At 38.4% G+C, this 23902-nt stretch overlaps 1 protein-coding gene across 2 annotated transcripts in view; it reads right to left on the bottom strand.

Annotated features, from left to right (window-relative positions):
- Positions 1 to 3536: 3536 nt before the first annotated feature.
- ARHGAP15 (Rho GTPase activating protein 15) overlaps positions 3537 to 23902 on the bottom strand; it is a 653013-nt gene continuing 632647 nt past the window's right edge. For both annotated transcript variants that reach the window (XM_037850077.1, XM_037850078.1), the window contains exon 14: positions 3537 to 3900. In XM_037850077.1, coding sequence (XP_037706005.1) covers positions 3717 to 3900 — 184 coding nt within the window. In that variant the 3' untranslated portion in view covers positions 3537 to 3716. The remainder of the gene's footprint in view (positions 3901 to 23902) is intronic.

Below are 23902 nucleotides of genomic sequence, written 5' to 3'. Positions count from 1 at the left end.
CAGTTTTTGTATTAAGATTTGAGTTTTTCAGGAGACGGTTGATATTGTTTTAGTTTTATTTCTCATTTTTAACAACAGAGCAATTTGACCCAGAACTCTTAGTGACAGTCCTTTTGGATGAAAATCTTTGCAGGGCCTTTTAATTAGGAATTGACAGGGTGATTAACTTATAATTCACAAAAATAAATGTGGAAAAGAGAAGTACAGGTCAATTTCTAGCTGTGTTAAACTGTAAGGACAGCACCACTGGCAAGTGATTGTTTCCTTTTAACAGCTTTTCTAATTTTTCTTAATTGGATCCTTTGTTTTCTAATTGGATAGAGAGAACCATCATATGGCTTTCAATTACTAGCTGTGCATGGTGATCCCGTCACATGGCCCATACTGGGTAATGTTAGGCTGTCTACATAGAGCACAGAATAAATACCATCTCCAAGAAGACTTTTGTGTCTGTAGAAATGAGGGGTAACCCCCCAGGTCCTCGTTAGGTAAATCCAAGCTGAAATAAAACATACTAACTAGCTTGATATTCCAGGCAGAATGTTTTGGATTTGTGTTTCCATTATAGGGACTATGTTATAGTTTCTCCAAGCTTCTCCTCATCATAACATGAAATATCCCTAAGATTATAATTGTGTTCCTGGAAAATGTTAAAAATCAGGCACGTGTACATGTGCACACGTGGGAAACTGCATCTTGTTAAAGTAGCTTGTTTCTCCTGCCTACTGGTGAGTTTGGAGATTCTCTTCCTAAGGAACAAAGTTTCTCTATGGCTTCCTTATTTTCAAATCTCCACTGGATCTCTTCTGTCTATAGGATAAAATCCAAACATTTTATCATGGTCTATATCTGACCCCAACATCTTTCTCTAGCTCCATTTTCCAAAATTTGGGGGGAATGTGCTTTTTCCTTTCTTCACTGAGCTTCTCACTTTTCCTTGGAGGTGCCAGGCCTTTCACAACTCTTTTCATGCTATTCCTGCTTCCTAGTGTGTCTTCCGTATTTTCTTTGCCTGACAAATCATATTCATTGGTCATGATTAGATTGAAAAGTTCACCTAGCAGACTTCCCCAGGAACAGGTAGCTCTTTGGTTCTCCGTCAACCACTCTACTTTGTTGATATCTCTGTAATGGCTTCTGTGCATTCATTCATTCAAAAATACTTCCCAGGCACCTCTATGTACTAGGTGCTGGGCCCCGAGACTACATGGGGACCAAGATGGGTAAGGTCCCTGATCTTGAACTGAATTGTAGATGATCCTCGGGGGCTTGTTTCTCTCACTGGACTTTGAAACTGGAGAAGGTAGGGATTGTTGCCTTATTTTATAATTAGGAATTATACTCATTGCTTTTCATGTCTTCTTGATGGAGCATATTGATCAACTTTGTAAAACCTAACTTCTTAGTGAGTCATTCTAGCATGATTAAAATCTTGGCTTTAAATTTACAACAGTTTCTATGATGATCGTTGCTGTCTTTGAGATCTTGTGTTGTCTAATGACCTCTTGGCTTAACACTTTTCAAGTATAAGTCATTCTGTGATGGGCACTTTGGCTCAGCACCTTGGATTAGTCTTTCCCCAGAGAGGAAACACATTCTCTGATTAAATGTCCTTAGCAGGCAGGGACAGGACACAGCTGGGGTTTGAATCAGGCCAAATCCCATCATATTGAAAATCAAGAAGCTGATGCTTTTGAAGATTATAAATCTGGAAAGCAGCAGAGACAAGGGGCTGCCAGTCCCTGTTCAAAGCAGGTAGTGCTACTTCTCTTTGGCTTTTAGCACTGCTTCTCTCTGGCAGATGTATCCAGAATTTCTTTAAAGATGCATACATGTGAAGGGATAAGATCTTAATCTTAGAGCTGCTAAATCTACCCCCCCCCCTTCAATAGAGAAGTAACTAAAGTCTTGGGGAAGACAATTGAGAATATGGAGTATTGTGGAAATTAGGATGACTTGAAATAGAGGGCCCCAAACTCTTGTTTCATGTCTCCATGTTTTCCAGAAAGGTGTGAGCTCAACTACATACAAGAAGACATGAAACCAAGCAAGATTTCTAGCTCACTATTCCAGGTGACATTAGATCATGAGGTTCTGCCTCTTGTGACTTTTCTTCGCTTTGTGGTATGTGCATACATCCCACTCCATTTACCCACACTTGAGCCTTTATTGTGGTTGCCTCTCTGCTCCTGGCTATGAGCCCGTTTACTGGTGCCATTGCCAAAATGAAGACATTCAAGAAGGGTCAGGGGACCCCCTCCTTCTTCAGGCAGCTCTGCAGATGCTGGAGCTGCCCATGTACTCCAGCAACCTCTTGAGCAGACTCTGGTTCTCAACTGTCCAGGAGATGTCACCCCATTTATCCAGACAACTGACGCCTCGGAGCTCACTATTGCCCTAAATGTTTGTTCTTGGATCTGTGTTTCAGGTGTTTTATTTACATGCTTTATTTCTCATTTTGTGAGCAAATCGATAACTAGACTTACTCATTGTCGCACTGAATTAGTTTTATATATTCCATTTGAATTTGATTAAAAAGCTGTCAAACATCAGCCTACATTTTTATCAGGAGAATACTTGCAGAAAACTGGGTATGAGATGTGCTCAGTTAAAACATACTTTTTCAAATTTTCAAGATAAAACAATGTTTGATATATTCTAGACAGTTATCTTTTTGTTTATCCATGACAACTGAAACTAACCATCAAATGGGTAAGCCAATTCAAGCCTAGTCAAGTAATCCTTACGGCATATGAAGAAAAGCCATTTAAAATAGTTCTTTCTAGATGGATTTAATGTAATTCACCAATAAAGCATCCTTGGAAGCATAATAAAAATTCTACATAAAATGACATAGCCAGGGAAAAGATGTACAGTTTGATGAAGATTCAAAATGGATGTTAACATTAAAAATGAGCAGTCATGCAATTCCTGTATAATATAAAGATCAAAATAGCAGGGCACTAATTTTGCTTCTTATTTATAAGATGGTATGTTTATGGGACTGAAATAGTATTTATTAAAAATCATATCTAATGGCAAATGTTTTGAACTGTCATTTTTCTTTGAAAAAATTGCCATTCAACATGTTGTTTTTATAACTTTCAACTGCAGAGCACCAAGAATAGCTGGACTATATTTACACATACAAAAATGTTCTGAAAAGAAGAAAATATCTGTTTTTGTTGAGCACCTGGTCTCCTTTATCTTATTTAAAAATTATTAGCTGCTGCCTTCCCACCTCTTTTGGATCTACCCCTGCACAAGTAGGCGGAAAGGGACAGGACTGTGGCAGCATGGGTGGTGAGAAGGCACACACGTATGCACACCCATCCTGTCAAGCACACTCACACTCATTCATACACCTACACAACACAAAAACACACACGCAAAGCCTGGGAGCAGCATGCAAGCTATCTTTTGGATATATGCTATACTCTGAACGTTATTTAATAATGCAGGGCATGCGTGATGTGTGCCCAGAAGTGCTAGAGGGAATACACTGAAGGGGTTAATGCAGAACACATATAGGCAAATATTGTCAACTATTTTATTCAAATGTTTGGAACTTAAACACAAAATCATCATTAAGTTTTCACAAAATGAGGCATCTGTCGCCTGAAAGGAAAAAAATATTTCAGAAATATGTTTACAGAAATGTAAAAATATTAGGCATCAAGACAGATGTGAACACATTCAGTGACTTGTCTTGTCTGTCAGTCTTCCTCTGCACAGAAGATCTTATTGTACTCGCTCAGCATTAGCTCAGCGATCTGGTTTTGATACACCATGTGTACCGCCATGTTCCCCGTTTCGTTTTCAGCTCGCAGAAGGGTGGGTCCAAATACGATTCCTAAGCTTTGTGTGGACATGAGATTCTTGGAGGCTTTGGCCACTATCCTGTGGAAAGAGAGGGGAAAAAAAGAATCTATTGGATTTTGAAGTGAATGCAAAGTCCTGTGTTCTTGAAATCTTTCTTTTCTTTAAATTTCAGTTTAGAGAAGGACAGTCATGGTAGTGATTGGCTTTGGCACACCAGGCAATACAAAACAAGAACTTTTTTTTCTAGTTCCAGAGAAACAGCAACTACCACAACATTATTTAATTTTCTACCCTTCATGCTTTCCTGTACAGAGATATAACCTATGACACTTGAAAGCTGTACCCAATTTTTGATCCCTATAGCATCTGGCCACCATAAGTGCTTGTGCTGGTTTGTATATATTATGTCCCCCAGAAAAAGCCATATTCTTTGATGCAATCTTGTGGGGGCACACATATTAGTGTTGATTAGGTTGGAACCTTCTTATTGAATGTTTCCATGGAGATGTGACCCACCCAACTGTGAGTGACACCTCTGATTAGGGTGTGACCTCTTCATTGAATGTTTCCATGGAAATGTGGCCTCACCCATTCAGGGTGGGTCTTCATTAGTTCACTGGAGTCCTCTTAAAAGAGTTCACAAACAGAGGGACCGCAGAGCAACTGAGAATGACATTTTGAAGAAGAGCTGCTGCTAAGAGAGGACAAAATGCCCCAAGAACAACATTTTGGAGAATGCCGTTTTGAAATGCAACCTGGGAGTGAGCAGACGCCAGCCATGTGCCTTCTGAGCTAACAGAGGTTTTCTAGACACCAATGGCCATCCTTCGGTGAAGGTACTCTGTTGTTGATGCCTTACCTTGGATACTTTATGGCCTTAAGACTGTAACTTTGTAACCAAATAAACCCCCTTAATAAAAGCCAATCCATTTCTGGTATTTTGCATAATGGCAGCATTAGCAAACCTGAACAGTGCTCAATAAATATCTGTGGAATGAATGGACAAATATGTTGGATGGCAGTAATCACTGTGGAGAGTAAACAAGATTTAGCCTCCAAAGTGCTTTTGGACACTGGAGGAGACAGATGAGATATGTGTTAAAATATATAAGAATCTAAACAACATAAACAGAACCATAGGCATAATTAATGACAGAAAGACTGAGGAAAAATTAAGTTTTTCATAATTAGAGTAGGAAAAGAGCTCCTGGCAGATGTTGATTGGAATGTGTGCATGGAGAAGATATGCTATGTGTATTTAGGTATATGGCAAAATTCTAAGGGTCTCCATTTATTTTGGGCAGCCAATTTAGCTTACACCTCAAGAAAATACAGGATCTTGTAGATTTGCACAGGAAAAGAGCCCCACTGGAATCAAAAAAATGTTTCTTGTGTGAGCACTGTGTGGAGGCCTAGAATAGCAAAGACATATCAGGAAGTAGTTTTATTAATGACAACACCATGCCTGCTTCAACACAGAACTTCTAAAAAAGAAAATAAGGTTTCTATACTATAGAGACTTAACAAATAATGCTTATTCTTACAACAGAAGCCTATGTGGCTTGCTATAAATTTAGGAAGAGTGGAGTTTTACTGATGTTCAAGATAAAGGGGAAGCATACAGAAAGATGGGGTACAACTATGCAATACTAAAACTCTGCACTCTACCAGACACCCCCACCAAAGGGAAACTTGACTTTTGAGAGTAAATCAAGGGAAAGAAACTCTGTTTTTACAAGGCAGTTGGGTCTCTGGCTCAGGCCACAGTGTGAAACCTTGGTGCACTGCTGGGCCATCAGAGGACTCTTTTTGTTTGGCCTGAGTGGGCCTACATAGTCCCAAATCAGAGGAGGCAGGGAGACTTGCTTTCTTTATTTCCATCCCTTCTCAAATCTGAATCTGGCAAAGAGGCCATGCCTTCCCTTTCCCGAAGGGTCAAAGACACATATACACCAACCTGCCTCCCCCACAGCATCAGTTCATGGCCAGCAAAATGCACTTGACCCAGGCAATATTAATACTAATCAACCATCATTATAGGCACTTTCTAGTTTAATCCTCACAATAATCCCATGAGGTAGCTTCTTTTATTAAGTAAATGAGAAGACTGAGGCAGGGGGTGGTCAAGTGTGTGATGAAACACAGAATGGAGGTTCAAACCCAGGCAGCCTGGTACCAGGGTCCTTTGGCATGTTATTGCCAAGGTGCTTGTTATGCTCCTGAGCTTAATAACTGTGCTGATTTTTCACTTCACCCTCCTCCATGTGGTTACAAAATCCTTCTACAAGAAGGTCTCTAGTTTTATTCTTTGCTGTAGAGTTGTGATTGACAGCCTGGTTACAGGAGAAATATTGTGGGCAAAATGACTCTAGAATTTGGACTGGATATTCCATTCTGCCTCCTGTTTTCACATTTCTTCTGCTGTAAATGGAGATGATTTGTACCTGTGAGCACTGTTGGCATGGCTACATTTCTGGAAGGGATTCTTGTATTTTTAGAGTATCAGTGATTTATCTGAGACTTCAAATTTAAAGCTTCCTTTGGAATATAGGAAGCTATGCCACTTTGCTGTGGCATTTACCAAAAGTCTGTAGAATGATTTAAGCATCCTCCTTTCTAAAGTTGGAGCAAATGGCATGGGCCTTCGCTTCCCTTAAACATACTTATTTACCTTGGTTTAAGAACTTTCTTGAACCTCAACCAGAACTCCTTAATATAAAAGCCATTAGTAAGATTCACTGTGAAGGAGAAACCGATTTTTCACTTTTGCATTTAGATGAATGCCTTTTTGTGATACTAACTCCTTCACTGAATCAACCCCAATAAAGAACACAATTGTTAACGGCACATATGGAGAGAGATAACATCAATCAGTTAATCAAGTACCTATTAGTTGAAGGTTGGTAGCAAAAGTCTAAATTGACAAGATGTATCTAGAGTGGAACAGGGCTCAGAGGTCAGAGGGAATGAAGAAGGTAGAATCAAAAGCAAGAGATATTGAAAGTGTGTAGGGGAGTGGTTGATAAAGGGTGTCTGACCACACGGTTGTAGAGGAACATTAGGACCTGAGGAACTTTAGGATCTGTGGAGGTCAAGGGAGGCTGACAGGGAAAGGGGATGATGTAAAGATAAATTGAGGCAATGAAGATGTATTTTCCTATTTAATCATGGCTATAACTTCAGTTGCTGGCAGGAGGAACGAGATTTGTGATGGCTAGGAGACAGAGCTAGGCATACTCACAAAGGTGAGGCTAGAAATCAAGGGAGATACAAGAGTTGATTATTGGAGGGAGCAGTGGTAGCTGTTATGAGGGTATGGAGGTAGAAGCTAGAAGAGGTTTATAGCATCTGGAGGAACTTGTACGAGAGGATGGGAACTCAGCTCTCCAGGGGTTATCAGAAACATATAGCCAATGGGACCTGAGCCATGAGAGGAGAGCAAGAAGGCTGAATGAGACTATACTTTTCTCTATTTTCCAAGTGTTCTTTATATTTTTCCTGTTCAAACAAAAGTTCTGGTCTTAGAATCCATGGCAGGCCAAATCTAGAGGAGGTACCCAATGCTAAGTTTAAAGACGAGTAATAGTAGGAGGCTTGCGCTACATGTTAGAGCCTCCCTCAGGGAAAGGGTTCTCTATCTTGGGGGTGGGATGTGGAACGGGACTCCTGACATGAGTTTCTGCCAGTGCATCAGTTTCCTAAATTTCCTGTGGATACATGTTCTTTTACCTGTGTTATTTTGCACATGTAAATATGGTACATTAATTCCATTTCAAATCTGTAGACTTTGTGCTGTTTCCCTGCATACTCTCCATTTGATTTTTTAAAAGACTTTTATTCTGTCACCATGCATACAATCTAACATTTCTGCTTTTAATCACATTCAGATATATATTTCATGCTGATAATTGCATTCACAATGTTGTGCTACCATCGCCATTATCCATTACCCAAATGTTTCCATCACTGAAAATAAGGACCTTATACATTTCAAGCCTTAACTTCCCATCCTTGTCCCCACTCCACCCCCTGGTAAACTATGTCCTAGATTCTGACTCTGTGAGTTTGCTTATTCTAAGCAAATCAGTGAGATCATACATTATTTGTTCTTTTGTGTCTGACTTATTCAACATGACATACTCAAGGTTCATCCAGTTGTCACATGTATCAGGACTTCATTCCTTTTTACAGTTGAATAATATTCCATGGTATGTATATATCACATTTTATTTATCCATTCATGTTATCATGAAAGTAAAATGACAGCCTAAACAATGGGAGAAAATATTTGGAAACCACAAATCTGAAAAAGGTTTAATATCAAGAATATATATAGAGGAGGAGGGGCAAGATGGCAGCATAGAGAGGAGTGGAATTTAGTTAGTCGCCTGGAGCAACTAATAAACAACCAGGAACAACTAGTAAATAATCTGGAAAAACTGCTGTGGGACAACTGTGACTGTCCACCCATCGTACACCAACCTGGAGTGGGTGGAATGGCTGAGGTCACAGCATAAAATCTGTAAGTAAAAACTGTGGAACTGCGCCGGCAGCCCTGCCCCAATGGCAGGATGAGCTACAGGACCTTGCTGTAGGAGAAAGCAGCAGTCCTGGAGCAAGGGAATATGGCCCAGCCCAGCTCCAACTGGGGTTTTAGTTAACAAATGTGGGACTGCCTGAATACAAGCTATAAACACAGACAGACCCCTAACAAGCAGATAGAGGCTTTTAGAGACAACTGCCCTTAAAGAGCCAGAAAACTCCTGTGCCCCAAGAAAGGGAGCCCAGAAGACCAGGTGCTCTCTCTGACTGACGGGCCAAACTGGGGGGCCATGGACTGCTCTGAAAGGGGGCTTTCTTTCCCTTTTTCTCTCTCTCAACCTGAGTGGCTCAGTGGAGAGAGCCTCAGCCATTTTCAGTTTGCAGACAGGGGAGGAGGTAACAGAGTCAGAGAGACAAAGGAGCAATTCAAATGCAGAATATAACTTCCTAGGGGATAGATCTTCCCTAAGAGGAAGGATGTGGCGCCCAGCTCTATTGCAGGCCTTCCCATCAGAACTCAGACCCCAGAGCCTGGGGGAAAACAGTCAAAACAGAAACTAAGGGGGCCACATCTCCTTACACCAGTCGGGAGTGACAGGCGGACAGGTGCCACCTGCTGGGCAGGTTAGGAAAAGCACAGCGGCGAGAGGCCTCACAAGAAAGTCTGTCATTCATCTCAGATACACCCTTAGGGAAATGTGAAACTGAATATAACCCCATTCTGAGACCTGAACCCATTCTGGCCTGGGAAAATCTCATTGGGATAACCAAGGGAACCAGATACCTAGACAACATAAAACTACAAATTACACTAAGAAAAATAAAGATATGGCCTAAAGGAACAAACTTACACCTCAATTAAGATACAGTTGAGCTACCATTTCATTTTATTGAAACAATCAAAGATTTTTTGAAGAAATATGCTAAAAAAATTCAAAAACTAAATTAATGAATTCAGAGAAGATATGGCAAAAGAGATGAAGGTTATAAAGAAAACTCTGGGTGAACATAAGGTAGAAATTGAAAGTTTGAAAAAACAACTGGCAGAATCTATGGATATGAAAGGCACAACACAAGAGATGAAAAACACAACAGAAACATACAACAGGAGATCTCAAGAGACAAAAGAGAACACTCAGGAACTGGAGAACAAGACACCTGAAATCCTACACAGAAAAGAACAGATAGGCAAAAGAATGGAAAAATATGAGTGATGTCTCAGGGAATTGAACGACACCATGAAATGAATGAATGTATGTGTCATGGGTGTCCCAGAAGGAGAAGAGAAGGGAAAAGGGGCAGAAGCAATAATAGAGGAAACAATCAATGAAAATTTCCCGTCTCTTATGAAAGACATAAAATTATAGCGCCAAGAAGCACAGTGTACCCCAAACAAAATAAATCTGAATAGGCCTATGCCAAGACACTTAATAATCAGATTATCAAATTTCAAAGACAAAGAGAGAATCCTGAAAGCAGCAAGAGAAAAGTGATCCATCACATACAAAGGAAGCTTGATAAGACTATGTGCGGATTTCTCAGTAGAAACCATGGAAGCAAGAAGGAAGTGGTGTGATACGTTTAAGATACTGAAAGAGAAAAGCTGCCAACCAAGAATCCTACATCCAGCAAAACTGTCCTTCAAATATGAGGGAGAGTTTAAAATATACTCTGACAAACAGACATAAGAGAATTTGTGAACAAGATACCTGCACTAGAGGAAATACTAAAGGGAGCACTACAGACAGATAGGAAAAGATAGGAGTGAGAGGTTTGGAACACAGTTTTGGGTGATAGCAACACAGCAATGTAAGTATTGTTGAAAGAGGAAGGTTAGGAGCATGTGGGACACCACAAGGAAAGAGGAAAGATAAACACTGGGACTGTGTAACTCAGTGAAACCTAGAGTGCTCAACAATTGTGATAAAATGTAAAATATGTTTTTACATGAGGGAGAACAAATGAATGTCAACCTTGCAAGGTATTAAAAATGGGGTGGTATTGAGGGAGAAAAATAATCAATGCAAACTGGAAACTATAATTAACAGAAAACACTGCATTTTGCTTCCTTTAATGTAACAAAGGCAATATACCAAAGCTAAATGCCTATAAGAGGGGGACATAAGGGAGGGGTATGGGACTCTTGGCATTGGTGATGTTGTCTGACTCTTTTATTGTACTTTAATTCTATTTTTCCTTTTGTTGCTTTTTAACTGTCTTTTTTTTCTTTCCTTTTCTTTCTGTTTTGTCTCTCTACCTTCTTAAACTCTTCCCCCTTCTTTGTGGAAGAAACGGAGATGCCCTTATATAGATAGTGGTGATGGTGGTGAATGCATAAATACATGATTATACAGGGAAACACTGATTGTTTACTTAGGACAGAATGTATGGTGGGTGAACAAAACTGTCTTAAAAAAAAAAACAAACAAACAAAAATAAAATGGGTTGATGAAGAAACCTTGAAGGAACTATATCGAGTGAAATAAGTGAGACACATAAGGACAAATATTGTATGCTCTCACTGATATGAACTAATTATAATATGTAAATTCATAGACATGAAATATCAGCTACCAGGATATAGAACAAGGCTAAAGAATGGAAAATGTTTGCTTATTATGAACAAAAAGTTTAACTAGGGTGAACTTAAGTGTTTTGAAATGGACAGAGGTGATGGTAGCATGTTATTGTGAGAATAACTAACTGTGGTGAATGGTGTGTGAATGTCATAGAAAGGGGAAGTTTAGAGTCATGTATGTCACCAGAAGGAAAGCTGGAGGTTAAAATATGGGAATGTATAAAACAGTGAATCTTGTGGTGGACAATGTCCATGATTAACTGTACAAATATTAGAAATCTCTTTCATGAACTAGAACAAATGTATGACACTATATCTAGAAGTTAATAATAGAGGGGTATATAGGGAAAAATATACCTATTGCAAACTATGTACTATAGTCAGTAGTATTTTAACATTCTTTCATCAACAGTAACAAACATACTACACCAATACTATGAGTCAATAATGGAGGGGGGGTAGTTAGAGGTATGGGAGGATTTGAGTTTTCTTTTTTGTCTTTATTTCTTTTCTATAGTCATGAAAATGTTCTAAAAATTGGAAAAGAATTTAATTGTGGTGATGGATGTGCAGCTGTATGATGGTATTGTGGACAACTGATTGTGCACTTTGGATCTTTGGATGATTGTATGGTATGTGAACAACCTCAATAAAATTAAAAACAAAAAAGAATATAAAGAGAAATCCTTCAACTTAATAAGAAAAAGACAAACAATTAAATTAAACCAATTAAAAATGAGCAAATGACTTGAATAGACATCTCTCCAAAGAAGATATGCAGATTGCCAGAAAGCACATGAAAAGAGGCTCCACATCATTAGTCATCAGGGAAATGAAAATGAAAATGACAATGAAATAATGTTTCATGCCCATTAGAATGGCTGCAATTAAAAAAAAAACAGAAAATAACAAGTATTGGAGGGGATGTGAAGAAATAGGAACACTCATTCATTGCTGGTGGCAAAGTAAAACAGTGTAGTTGTTGTGGAAAACAGTTTAATGCTTCCTCAAAAAGCTAAGTATAGAACTACCATATGAGCCAGCAATCCCACTACTAGGTTTATACCCAAAAAGAATTGAAAGCTGGGACTCAAACATTTGCACACCAATGTTCATAGTGGCATTATTCACCATTTGATTTTAATAAAAGCAGCTTTTACTTATGAGTACTTTAAAATAATCTTGTTATAAGCAAATTTTACTAATAATACAAAGTTTTGTATTTTCCTTGTATTTGTATCACTACAGGCTAAATTTTCTTAGCAGTTTGAAATTTTTTCCTAAGTTGGGAAAATCAAATTACCTGCCATACCTTTTAGAAAAATCAAATATATTTAAGAAGAAAATGTGAACAAGTATTATTTGGAATGTACACATTCTTGTTTACTCACTGCTACCAAATGCATGTCTACAAATACATGTATACATTTTAATTAGTGATTTATTTTCTAAACATCAACCAAACAATAGGTGTGTTAAGAAATCTGTAGATCATTATCTTAGAATAGATGACAAAAGTAGAGGCCAATTTGGAGTAGAGTCACTAATTATCAAACTGTGTGGTTCATCAATGTAGGCAAATATATTCTTGTATCAAAGTTTAAATTGGATTAGATTTCTTTCTAATAAACAATGGGTATGGGCTCTTCTAGCAAAGAAAGTCCCAAACTGGAGATGTTGGGAAAGTTTATTAATGCTGTTATGAATTCCACAATTCATATGTGAACTTACCCATTCCCTACCTCACTAGACTCCTCAATAGTTAGGTGGTTACTTCAGGACCACACAGGGAGTCAACCACAATTTCAAAAAGATAGCTTGGATACTATCCTACAAAATTATTTAAATCTCAGTTTTTTACCTCAAATAAGTGGATATCACAATATCTGCTCTTACTATGGGGATCAGCTGGACTTTGCAAGTGCCATCATTAGTGGACGCTACAACTGGTAAAACATAGGTGAAAGAGAAACATAGGCTATTGAAAGAAATAAAGGTCCCGCATAGAAAAAAAAAAATAGAATTCAGTTCAGTATGTAAGATGGAATACTCTCAAAAACAGTAACAACTTGTACTTCTAATAGCTTAAACTGCAGTTGAGTTGTATTGTTGGAAGGGAGGATCTGATTCAGAAACCATATACATTTTTACTATGGGTTTGGCTATATCTCCAGGACAGTTTTAATTAAAGTGAGTTGTGTAAAACACCATTTCTGTGATATGCTTTGCAGAAATAGCATTCCAGAATAAAATAAGTTTTGGAAAAAACCAAATACTGTTTTCTCTTCTTGGAAATTGACAATGCATAACAGTATAATTAAGGCTCTGCGGGGGTGGGGGTGGGGAGAACCCCGCTTATCTTTGTTTTACTTGCATCTTTCCTAACTTACTTGAACATAGATCCCCTCTCTTGAGTGACAATGAGGAACATCCATTAGGAAGTGGTTCTGAAAATGTTAAGTGTTCTACTCTATTCTGCCATCCTGGCCTCAGAGTTCTGCAGTAGCTAACTCAGAAAGATGTCAGATTGTGGTTATTTCTTGCAATTCCACCTTGCTGGTAGACTTTAGATTTCCTTAGGCCTTAAACTCCATGACAGTGCTGTAAATCTTGAGCTACAATTTAACCTGTTTTTAGCATGGACATGAAAGATACTCCCCTTTTATGACAAAGTCCAAAAGTCAAAAAACAAATCTGAATGAGAAAGGGGAGGGTGAAGACATGGTCATAAAACTAACAGGGAAATGATGGATGGGAAAGTAGCTGCAACAACATTTAGATCTTATATTAATATCTGGGAACTCCTCTACATAATTGTTTACTCACCATTAATTTACACCCAAAAATTCTTTATGGCAAAGATGTCTAAGTAACATGAAGAGCTCAAAGTTCAGTGCCTGTGAATGCTTGACTAATGGTGAAAAGACTTCCAACTGCTACTCTTTTGAAAAAGGCTATTTGTTAATATTGGCTTCATTTAAAATAGCCTGACAAAAATAATTATGGTTTTATGAATTTGTCATGAAATAGCACTTGATATATATTCATGGTAAAAGCAATTCTTATACCCGTAAGTAAAATTCCAGTTTATAAAATCCTGAAATGGGTAAGAATTCACTTTTTTGGCAAGTGAAAAAGTGATATCCAGCTTTCAATGTAAAAAGGAGAGGAAATGCTAGAGCTACTTTCTGTCAGGCCCAAATGGAAGGAGCAATGATCCATCAATTTAAGATTATTTTAGAAACAATCTATAATCCAGTGCTACAGATGTTGGACCCCAGACAAAAAAATCCTTGCAGCCTTATGCTGGGTAAGTTTTTCCAAAAAAGAGCTGATTGCTAACATCAAAAATTTCTTAGTTGTGTAAAATCACCACCAAATGACTCAAACTGAAAGATAGCTTTACTATAAAACTAAAAATTCATGTTGAATTTAGAAGACCAAGGAGTCTAATAATAATCCAGCTGCAAAAAGATATATGGATGCAAACTTCCTTTAAAGTTTGTGCTTTGCTGCTACTGTAGTGACTTGCGAAGGAAATGGAAGTCACATACTTGCCTGCAGCACAACTCTTAAGTTCTGGAGGTGTGTTAGAATCATGCCCTTCCCAATCTGTGGAATGCTGTGATTTTCCAACATGCATAACTTCAGGATGGTTTTGGCTTGGATGGGAAAATGTGGTGGTAAATGTATTCCTGCCATCAGGTCACACCTGGCTTGCAGAATATAGCTCAGCCATTGCATGTGAAATGTTAATTGTGACTTCGACCACTTAACTGAAGAGAGGCAGTTAAAAATAGAATAACAAATTTTCAATATGTTCAACGTATGTTTCCTATGAGCTATGACTATTTTGGGGGAGGAGGGGATCCATGTGAAACATATGCTTCCCTACCCTCAATGTGCACAAACAATCCTGTTGCCAACACTGGCCCTTTTATAAGATGGGGGACTTAGCAGAAATCCCACCTTATCCCTTAAAGTCATGGCTGTATGCCAGAAAAATTTTCAATTATTGCAAAAGCAGAAGAGTATTCCCAAGCTTTTTTGCATTTAACATTAATGTGTTTCAAGATGGTCATTCATAATTCATCCCTTTTTCCTATGTTGATTTATAAACCAATTGATTTAAACTAATTGTAAAGTCTTTGGTGTTACAACCAAAACCTCATATCATATAGTTATTTTCCAAAATAAGTCAACTCTCATCCTAAGTGGGAATTATTGCTCTAGCCTGACATTTTTATTTTTAAATTGCCTTAAAATCACATGTATATGATTCTCGCAAAGCACGTCATAGAAAAGGAGCTTTATATGGCAACTGCATCCTTACAACTAGCACTGCCTGATTGTTTGCATTTATTGAATACCCTCTTTGCACTGATGTTAATGCAGAAGATTGAGACAGTTCTAATTACTCACTTGTTTCATATTTTTATTGATTGGACAGAGTAGAGATATTCCATTATTAAGGTAAAATTCAGAATATCTAATAAGAAGTAAGAACTGGCAAAGTGAAAACAAAGAGATGAGTAACCATGGGCAGAACCTGGCTATTGCTACTTTAAATACCTTGAGTAACTCTAACGAGCAGAGCGTGGTGGGAAGTGCTGCACTGTAGTACAGGGTGTTCATGGAAAGCTTCTCTGAGGAAGAGGTATTGGAGCAGGGTCCTCAACAGGTGCACATATTTGGGAAAAAAGCATTCCAGACAGGGAATAGGAACAAAGCCCCAGAGGTGAGCCTGTGCTTGGTGGTTCTAGGAATAGAGAAGGGGCTGGTGTGGCTGGATGCTAGGGGGTGAGAGGAAAAGAGGTAGGGGATGCTTTGTCAGTCCTCATGGACCTTGGCAAGGATTTGGGATTGAGTTCTAAGGGTGATGGGAATCCATACTTGGATTTTGAGCAAGAGAGTCACACTGCTAGCATTTAGGGGATATAATGTAGGTAGTTTCAATTTACATTTAGATCTGAGAAAATATTTTAATATAATTCTGCATGCATTTTCCACTTCTATCTTGAGCGATTCCTGTCTTATGTCTCATATACATCAGTTCATCATTACCTTATTATGGGACAGAATGGATTTCTTATAAATGAGGGTGAGATAAAAATTTTTCTATGTGTTCTTCCTCACATTTTTGACTATTTCCTTAGGCAGTGGTCCTCAGCCAGGGGCTCTTTTGCCTTTCCAGTGGTTATTTGGCAAGTCTGGAGACATTTTTGATGGTCACTACTGAGCGGGGGTGGTTTACCTCTGGCATCTAGTGGGTAGAGGGCAGGGATACTATTAACATCCTACAATGCACAGGACAGTCTCACCCCCACCTCCAACAAGAATTATTGAACTTAAAGTCTCAGTAGTGCTGCTGTTGAGAAACTGTGCCTTAGGGTAAAATAGTGGAGACATAACAATTAGATCTAATTTTAGCATGCACGAGAATCCTTGGAAGTCTTGCTAAAACACAGATTGCTAGGCTCCACCCCCAAATTTCTGTTTCGGAAGGTCTGGGGAGGGAATTGAGGATCTGCATTTCTCACGCCTTCCCAGGCAGTGCTGTCGCAGCTGGTGTGGGGCCCCACTTTGAGAACCACCGCGGTAGACCACTCAGGTCTGTTTTCTCTTTTTCTTTTCTTAAAGATGGTAACATTTGGCAATACCTACTTCCTGTTATTATCATTAGGTATTATTATTTAAAAAATAATTCCAATTTGATAGGTGAAAAATGGCCTGTCATTCTTTGAATTTAGGGTTCCTTGATATTATGAGATGGAGAAGATGTTAAAAAAACAGCCATGTGCATTTTCTCTTCTGTGAATGTCTGTTCCTAGCTCCTGCCCTTTTTCCTATTGAGGGCATATAATTTTGTTTGTTTACTCAATTTTATTTATTTTGCATAGAAAACTAGTGCATTGTCTTTGACGGAATTGTACTAATCAGGAGTATCTAGAGTACAAAGTAGCTCTCCCCTTTCTAGTAGAACTCTTTCATGTTAACTACCATTAACAGATGGATGCTTCTTTGGGATGTCTGTCTACCTATCTATGTATCCATCTACCTATCTTTCTGATGTATAATATATGTATTGTGTATATATTTAGAACTAATATACATATATTTATAAACAAAACTTTTATTCCTTTTATTAAAAGAATGAGATGAAATACATGATGTATTACAATTTTATTTTTACCCTCAACCATATATCGTGGGCATCTTTCCAAGCCAGTACATATAAAAATGCCTCATTCTTATTTAAAAAGTTGTTACATTTCATAGCAAGGAAATACCTTAATTTATTTAACCATTCCCTTCCTTGTGGGCTTTTAGGTTTCTTATTCTTTGCTGTTATAGACAATGCTGTAACAAACGAACTTTTATAGCTATTTGTAAGCTTCTTATGTATAAAAAAGAAACTTTCATCATTTTTGTTGCCCATATATTCTCCCAATTCTTTTTCTCCTTAATTTTATTTATTTAAAATTTTATGTGGTCATAGCTAGTAATATTTCATTTGGAATCTTCACCATTGTTTTATTACTATAAAATTCATCAATTTAAAGAGATCAGATAAATATTATCAAAACTTTCACTTTTCATGGTTTCATTTTTCAACAAACACTTTAATTCATCTTAAGTGTATGCAAAATGTGATAATGAAAATTTATTTTTCCCCAAAGCTAGCTAATTTCCTCAATAACATTTATTGAATAAACCACACATTCTCCATTTGGGATGCTACCTTTTGCATGTGGCTTCATACAATCACAGATTTACACACACCTTGTATATTCTATTTTTCTGATGATCTCTGGGTATATTTTGAAGCCGTACTTCATGGTTTTAACCATTGTAACTTTATTCTATGCCAGGGATATTTTTTCTCCCATTTTTCACTTTTCAGTATTGAAAGATACTTTTCAGATGAACATGAGTCTGAGAAAGAATGAATACTTTGATCAATGCTACAACATAAATGGCATAGCCTAGATTAAGATGCAGATCTTTCTTACTCTGGGATGTAGATATTTTTTTCCACATGTAACTAAGATTAAAGAATTTAGAGTCTGAAATTGAAGGTCTTTTCCTAACAGTGAGGTCTGAGGAAGACTAGCGAGAAAGGGCAGTTACAGAGTCAGCAAGAAATCCTGGGTGACATTTGGCTTTCCTTTTAACGCCTAATTCACATTGAAGGATATATCTACATAGATGAGAAAAATGTTCAGATGGACAAAAAACAGAATTAATACTTATTACCCTGTTCCCTACATTCACACAGTCTTTTAAACTTTTGAAAGCATTCATTTATCATTGTAAATAGAAATGCAGTATTGGTGAAATGATAAAAAATATCGGCTATGGTTTCCCTTAGGGGTTTTTCCTCAAGCTTTAAGATGTTTTTAGCCATCCACATATATATGACCATCTCATATGTGGAGTAAAAGAGGTCTTAATTTTTATTCCCTGAACTCTGCTGATATATCAGTAACCACTGATAATATCAACATCCAGGGAAAACATTGCCTTGGATTGAGGAGAAAAAGGCTAGGAAACAGAATGTGTGTTGGAACTATTTTTAGAAAGAAACTAAATTGCAACATTGTCATTATTTTCTACCTGAATTTATCCAATAAGACAGTTAAAAAACTACTACTTCCTAGTATTTTACACAGAATATTGAGTGTTATGCACAGTTCTGCATTAAGCCAAACAGAATAATGCACCAGATTGTAAGACGTTAGTGGAAAATACAGAACTTAAATATTTGCCTTGTGGTGTTAGATAAAACTAAAAGGATACTCTCAATAATCAAAGATAGAATCCTCCAACCTCTTTTATTTTTCCCTTTTGTGTCCATAAAGGCATCTACAGAAACTCTTCAGCAGTTTTCCTGAGAATTGTGTTCTTGCTTAAATAAAAATATTTCACTCTTTCCTGAAAGTTGTTACACTTCATAGTAGGGATACCTTAATTTATTTAACCATACCCTTGCTGGTGGGCTATCAGATTGCTTCTAAATTCTTTGCTATTACAGATAATGCAGCAATGAACATCCTATGTCTGTGTAAAGCATGTAAAGCTTTTTATGTATTAAGAAGAATAACCTTTATTATTAAGGTCCCAGGAAAGCTGAAAGAGAATCAGTTGTAATTTGGGTATCATTCTTCAATCTTCCATGCCTAATTTTAGTTTCTCAGGAGTGATATATTTTAGATACTTCGCAGGGTGACTTGACTTTCAGGGAGATACTTTGCAAAATGAGAGAGCGTCAGGTGACGCATCCAAGAAGAGCACAGGAGCTTAAGGGGTTCAGGCTGGAGAAAAGAATCATTAGGGAAGCCATGATGATCAACTGCAAATGCTTAAAAAGCCATGCTACGGAGGAAAAACGAAACTTTCTTCTTGAAAATTCAGTTACTGGAATTTGCCCAGAGACCAATTTCCCCTCCTGGTGAAGATGGTGTTGTGAAAATAGAATAGCAGCTTCAAAAGAGTCATGAATTCATATTTATTACAGAAAATTTAGAAAATGCTGACAAGTCAAAATAAGAAAATAAAAATCCCTCATAATTCCACCATGTGGCTATTACCACTATTGACACTTGGTATAGATTTTTCCATATATATGTATACTAGAAAAGTACTGGGAGAATCTATCAAGGGTATCAAATATTCTACATATAAAAAGGCCCTGAGGTTCCCATCAGAAGTGTTTGGGCAGGACATTAGAGATTCCTGTATTGGATGGCAGGTTGACTAACCTTCAAACTGTGGTTTCAGCTCCCAGGTTAATGACGAAAGAATGGGTGTTCCAGGAAAGTAAAGCTGTCATTTGAGAGGAGGTAGGATAACATCTGTAATAACTGAGGTTTCTTCTCCACACTTCCTTGTACCTCTCGTCTTTCCCCAAGACTTGCCAGCAGCATTTACGGCCTCAGTGGAAGGGTGATACGGCAGAAAAGCAGAGAAAGTGCTTTTGATTTCTGCACGTCAAGGCATGTGAATCACAAAGGACAGTGCCTCTGAGTTTCAGAAACCCCAGTGCCAAAGGACTCGGAGCTTCACTGTTTGCTCTCATCAGAACACTGGAAGAACGGATGAAGGTCTGGGGTACCCCACTGCCATACTAGAGAAAGATTTTCTGGACTGGAAAAAGAGAGTCAGAGAAAAGAGAGCTGAGATTTGGGGGAGGTCTCAGGAAAGCAGCTCTGCCCAGAGCCGTTACTACTCCTGGACAAATCTCTGGGTGGGCCGTTAGAAGGCTGGGGAAATCTGAGATCAGAGGGACCCATATTCTCTCCTTGGGTGAAGCCTAGGGAGATGCAAGATTCCGGAGTTCGCCATGTCCAAGAGATAAGGAAGAATTGAGTAGCAATGGCTTTCAAGATGTGTCTGGGGAAAGGCAGCATAAGGTAGCTTCACAGAGTTCAGCGTGAATGGTGACTGACACCCAGATCTGGGTTTGTAAGTTGGAGATAATGACTGAAAACCAGAAAAGAATGAGGACCAGCTAGAAGAAGCGACAAAAGCTAGGCACTGTCTAGCCTGCTGATCTGCTTTATTATCTATCTCCAGTAGAATGTCAAGTTCTTAAGGACAAAGACTTTATCTGTTTTTGTTTTATGCTATACCCCTAGACCAAGATAAGTGCTTGGTTCATAGTATTAGGTGCTCAGTAAATATTTATTTATTGAGATATTGTATAAATGCCCCTTTGCCTTCAAACAAATGCTTAGGCCCTACATAGTCCCCCAGATCTAGAATCATGCCAGGAAAAAGTCTGAATTGACAAACTTCAGTCATTGGGAAGAATGGGACCTTGAAAAAGAAATTAATTTCAATTATACACAACACTTATATTTCTGGCACACCTAGATTTTATGCCTGTTCTGAGACTATGAGAACATGAAGGCAGAAAGGAAGAGAGCTAATAGTTCTTGAGAGCTTGTTAAAAGCCTGTGATTCTGCTGAGCCTTTCCTTCCCATATACTATTTGACTGTATTTCCAACATGTATCCAGTGTGAATAAAATTGGTGAGAAGGACATAAAATAGAATGCAATTTTCGTGTGGATTATACAATGGACGGTTTGGAGTTAAAGAAAATAACACCATTTTTTTCTGGGCCAACTAAAATCTGACCATCAAAGTCCTTTTAGGTATCCATTTTTGTAGTATCTCTTGAAAAACAAACACTTTCAAAATGTACACAATGCCTTGCTCAAAGAAAGAAAATCTTTTATTTTGCTTTTACACATATAAATTTATAATCTATACTATGGTGGAGGAATAAATTGTGCCAGTTTCTGTATGTCCTTGTAAATGTGGGTAGCAACCTAACTCATGATTCTGTCATCCAACACATGCATATGTGATCACCTGCTGTAATAAAGTCTATGAGCAGGATGAAAAGTCTCTTTTGCTAGGGACCACTATCAAGCAGTGTACTGGCCTTTATAAAAGAGTCTCCTAGTCTCCAGCCTGCTAAGAGGCCATTCCTACATTTATCATTCTGATACTGCTGGTAGCTGCAGTGGGTCCAGATCTGGACCCTCCAGATCCCCTTTTGAGGAAGGACTTCCTGTCTAGCTGCTGGAAGTGTGGGTTAGCAGATCGCCTCCAGCTGCTTTTTCCCTCAGGATTTGCCACAGCTGCAGAGTCACTTTGCCTGTGGGCAAGTCCTCCCTGAAGAGGCCCACATCCACTGATTGAGGCCTCTGTGGGTATAAAGGCTGGTCTATTCTGCCCCACTTTGCAGTAACTTTGACAGGCACATGTACTCCAGAGCTCTCTGTGGGGTTGGCTGAGGCTTTGTTGGATCTGTATCTTAGTCCAACTTCTTCCTCTGCCCCATCCTGCTCCCACACACCCCCTTCCTCAGAAGTTGATGCCTAATAAATGTCCTTTAGGTCAAACTCTGCCCCAGGGTCTCCTTCTGGAGAGCAGACGTGGTCCAAGAAAGCCAGTAAAAAGCTGGGGGTTTGGAGCTGGATCACTTGTTGTCTGCTGGGCAACAAGGAGTCCAACAATGGTGACAGCTCTTGGCACAAGGTGGCCATCCAATTACCAAAACTGTCACTGGTAGGGAATTAGGATGTTATACCCATGGTGGATGCTAGCTGGTATAATGTACCAGGTGTTTGAAAAAAATGGTAGGACGTTTTGAATAGTAACTGCAAGGACAATGAGATTGGACAGACTGCTAAGAGCCATTGACACTGTACAAAGAATTTGTTGGAGATTAATAGGTGGCTGTATTCTGTAAGCTCTGTTTGATGGCAGATGAGGTCATTACAGAACTAGGTTCACCAATGGCAATGGGGATGAAAAGACACTGAAATAAAGAAAGGCCAAGTGGTGAGGCTTCACTGCCAGAAGCCAGGTAGACAACTATCCTAACAAGTGACAGGCCCAAGCGGCAGCCAAGGGGTCCTGACTTGCAGAGGGTTATAAAGATGGTTAATAGAACATGGTATCTGAGGAGCAAAATAGATGAGTGCTGTTCAGCTTGTATCATTTAGAAGAAATTTTTATGTTGAGCTGCTGCTTCTACCTGGGCACTTGGGGCTTCCTTGAGCAGGGAACCAGTGGGCAAGGAAAGGAGTCACCATCTAATGGAAATGACCTGTTCAAAGGCCATACCACTAAGTAAGTGACAGAGCTGAGACTAAAATCTAGACCCTCCCATGTCTTTCTAGAGTTTTATCCACTATTACCCAGGCTGAGTTTTCATTCTTGCATGTACTTCTTATAATATTCTATGTTAATCTTAAGATATAATAATAGAGATAAAGGGGATTTTGAATATAAATACAATGTACTATGATTATTAAATATGAAAATAATTACTGCTATCCTTTAGAAGCAAACTAAATGATTTGTGTGCTTTCAGTGAGCAGGGGGCAAATCCTTTAGGTAACATGAGAGATATTTAAGATTATGGGAACCAGGCATAAGTTAAACAATGTGACACTGGGGCTGAAATAATATAGGCAAGCACAAAATGAAACATTTAAGTGGAATCAAAATAAAGTAATGTACTATTACCCTATCTCGCACATGCCGACTTAATTTGACATCCCAATGGAAGAAGACAGGATAAAGACACAGCGAAGCATAAATAGAGAATGAAGATCATTTGAGTGTGATCTTGACCAGGTTGTTCATATTTCTCATACAGCCTGGAAACAATCCCATACTTATTGGAAGAAATGACCTTTAAATGTTCCTTCCTCGCAAAAAGACAAATATTCTAGACACTAGGTGTTAACGTGTGCAATCATCTGTCCTGTCTACCATCCAATCGGAGGCTATGTGAGAAGAAGGAAACTGTAGACAAGCAAACATGTTACTTATTCTTTACATTTGCAGACTTTAGGGTAAGCTTTCTTTGACAGCTCCCTGATTTCTTTAATATAGCAAATCTTTAATCAGACTAGATACGTTAAAATGTGATTTTTTACACTGAATTGACCTGAGTTGAGTACTTGAGTTGAAATGTGTTTTTTTTCCTCCCTCAAAAATTGACTGGGAGAAAAAAAAATCAGATATTCTATGATATACTTTGCCTTAGCGACAAGATGTTTTGGGGGAAATCATCCAAGCTTGAAATAAAATCTTTATTGAAAGTAATTCTACATTCATGCCAGTCAGATACATTGTCGGATTAGAACAGATATCCCAGGGGAAAACTGCAGTATATGCACCAGGCAGAGTTGATTATTTGGACCTCCTGTCAGTTCTTAACTTCCTGACAATGGCTGAAGCATTCTCGGCTGCTACAACTCTGTTTTCATCTTTATTTTGAGAGAAAGTTAATATACTTTACCTTAACTATGCCAAATGTACTGGAAAATAACCCGGTAATAAGATATACCCCTGCCTACCAAGTGCTATCTGTGTGTAGAGAACATTTAGCTGTGCATTTTAAAGGAAACAAATACAAGCAGCAAATGACTGA

The sequence above is a fragment of the Choloepus didactylus genome, chromosome 9 (assembly GCF_015220235.1).
Source record: "Choloepus didactylus isolate mChoDid1 chromosome 9, mChoDid1.pri, whole genome shotgun sequence".
Classification (NCBI taxonomy): Eukaryota; Metazoa; Chordata; class Mammalia; order Pilosa; family Megalonychidae; genus Choloepus; species Choloepus didactylus.
The sequence above is the reverse complement of the archived record's forward strand: the minus strand, read 5'-3'. Positions and strand labels throughout refer to the sequence as shown.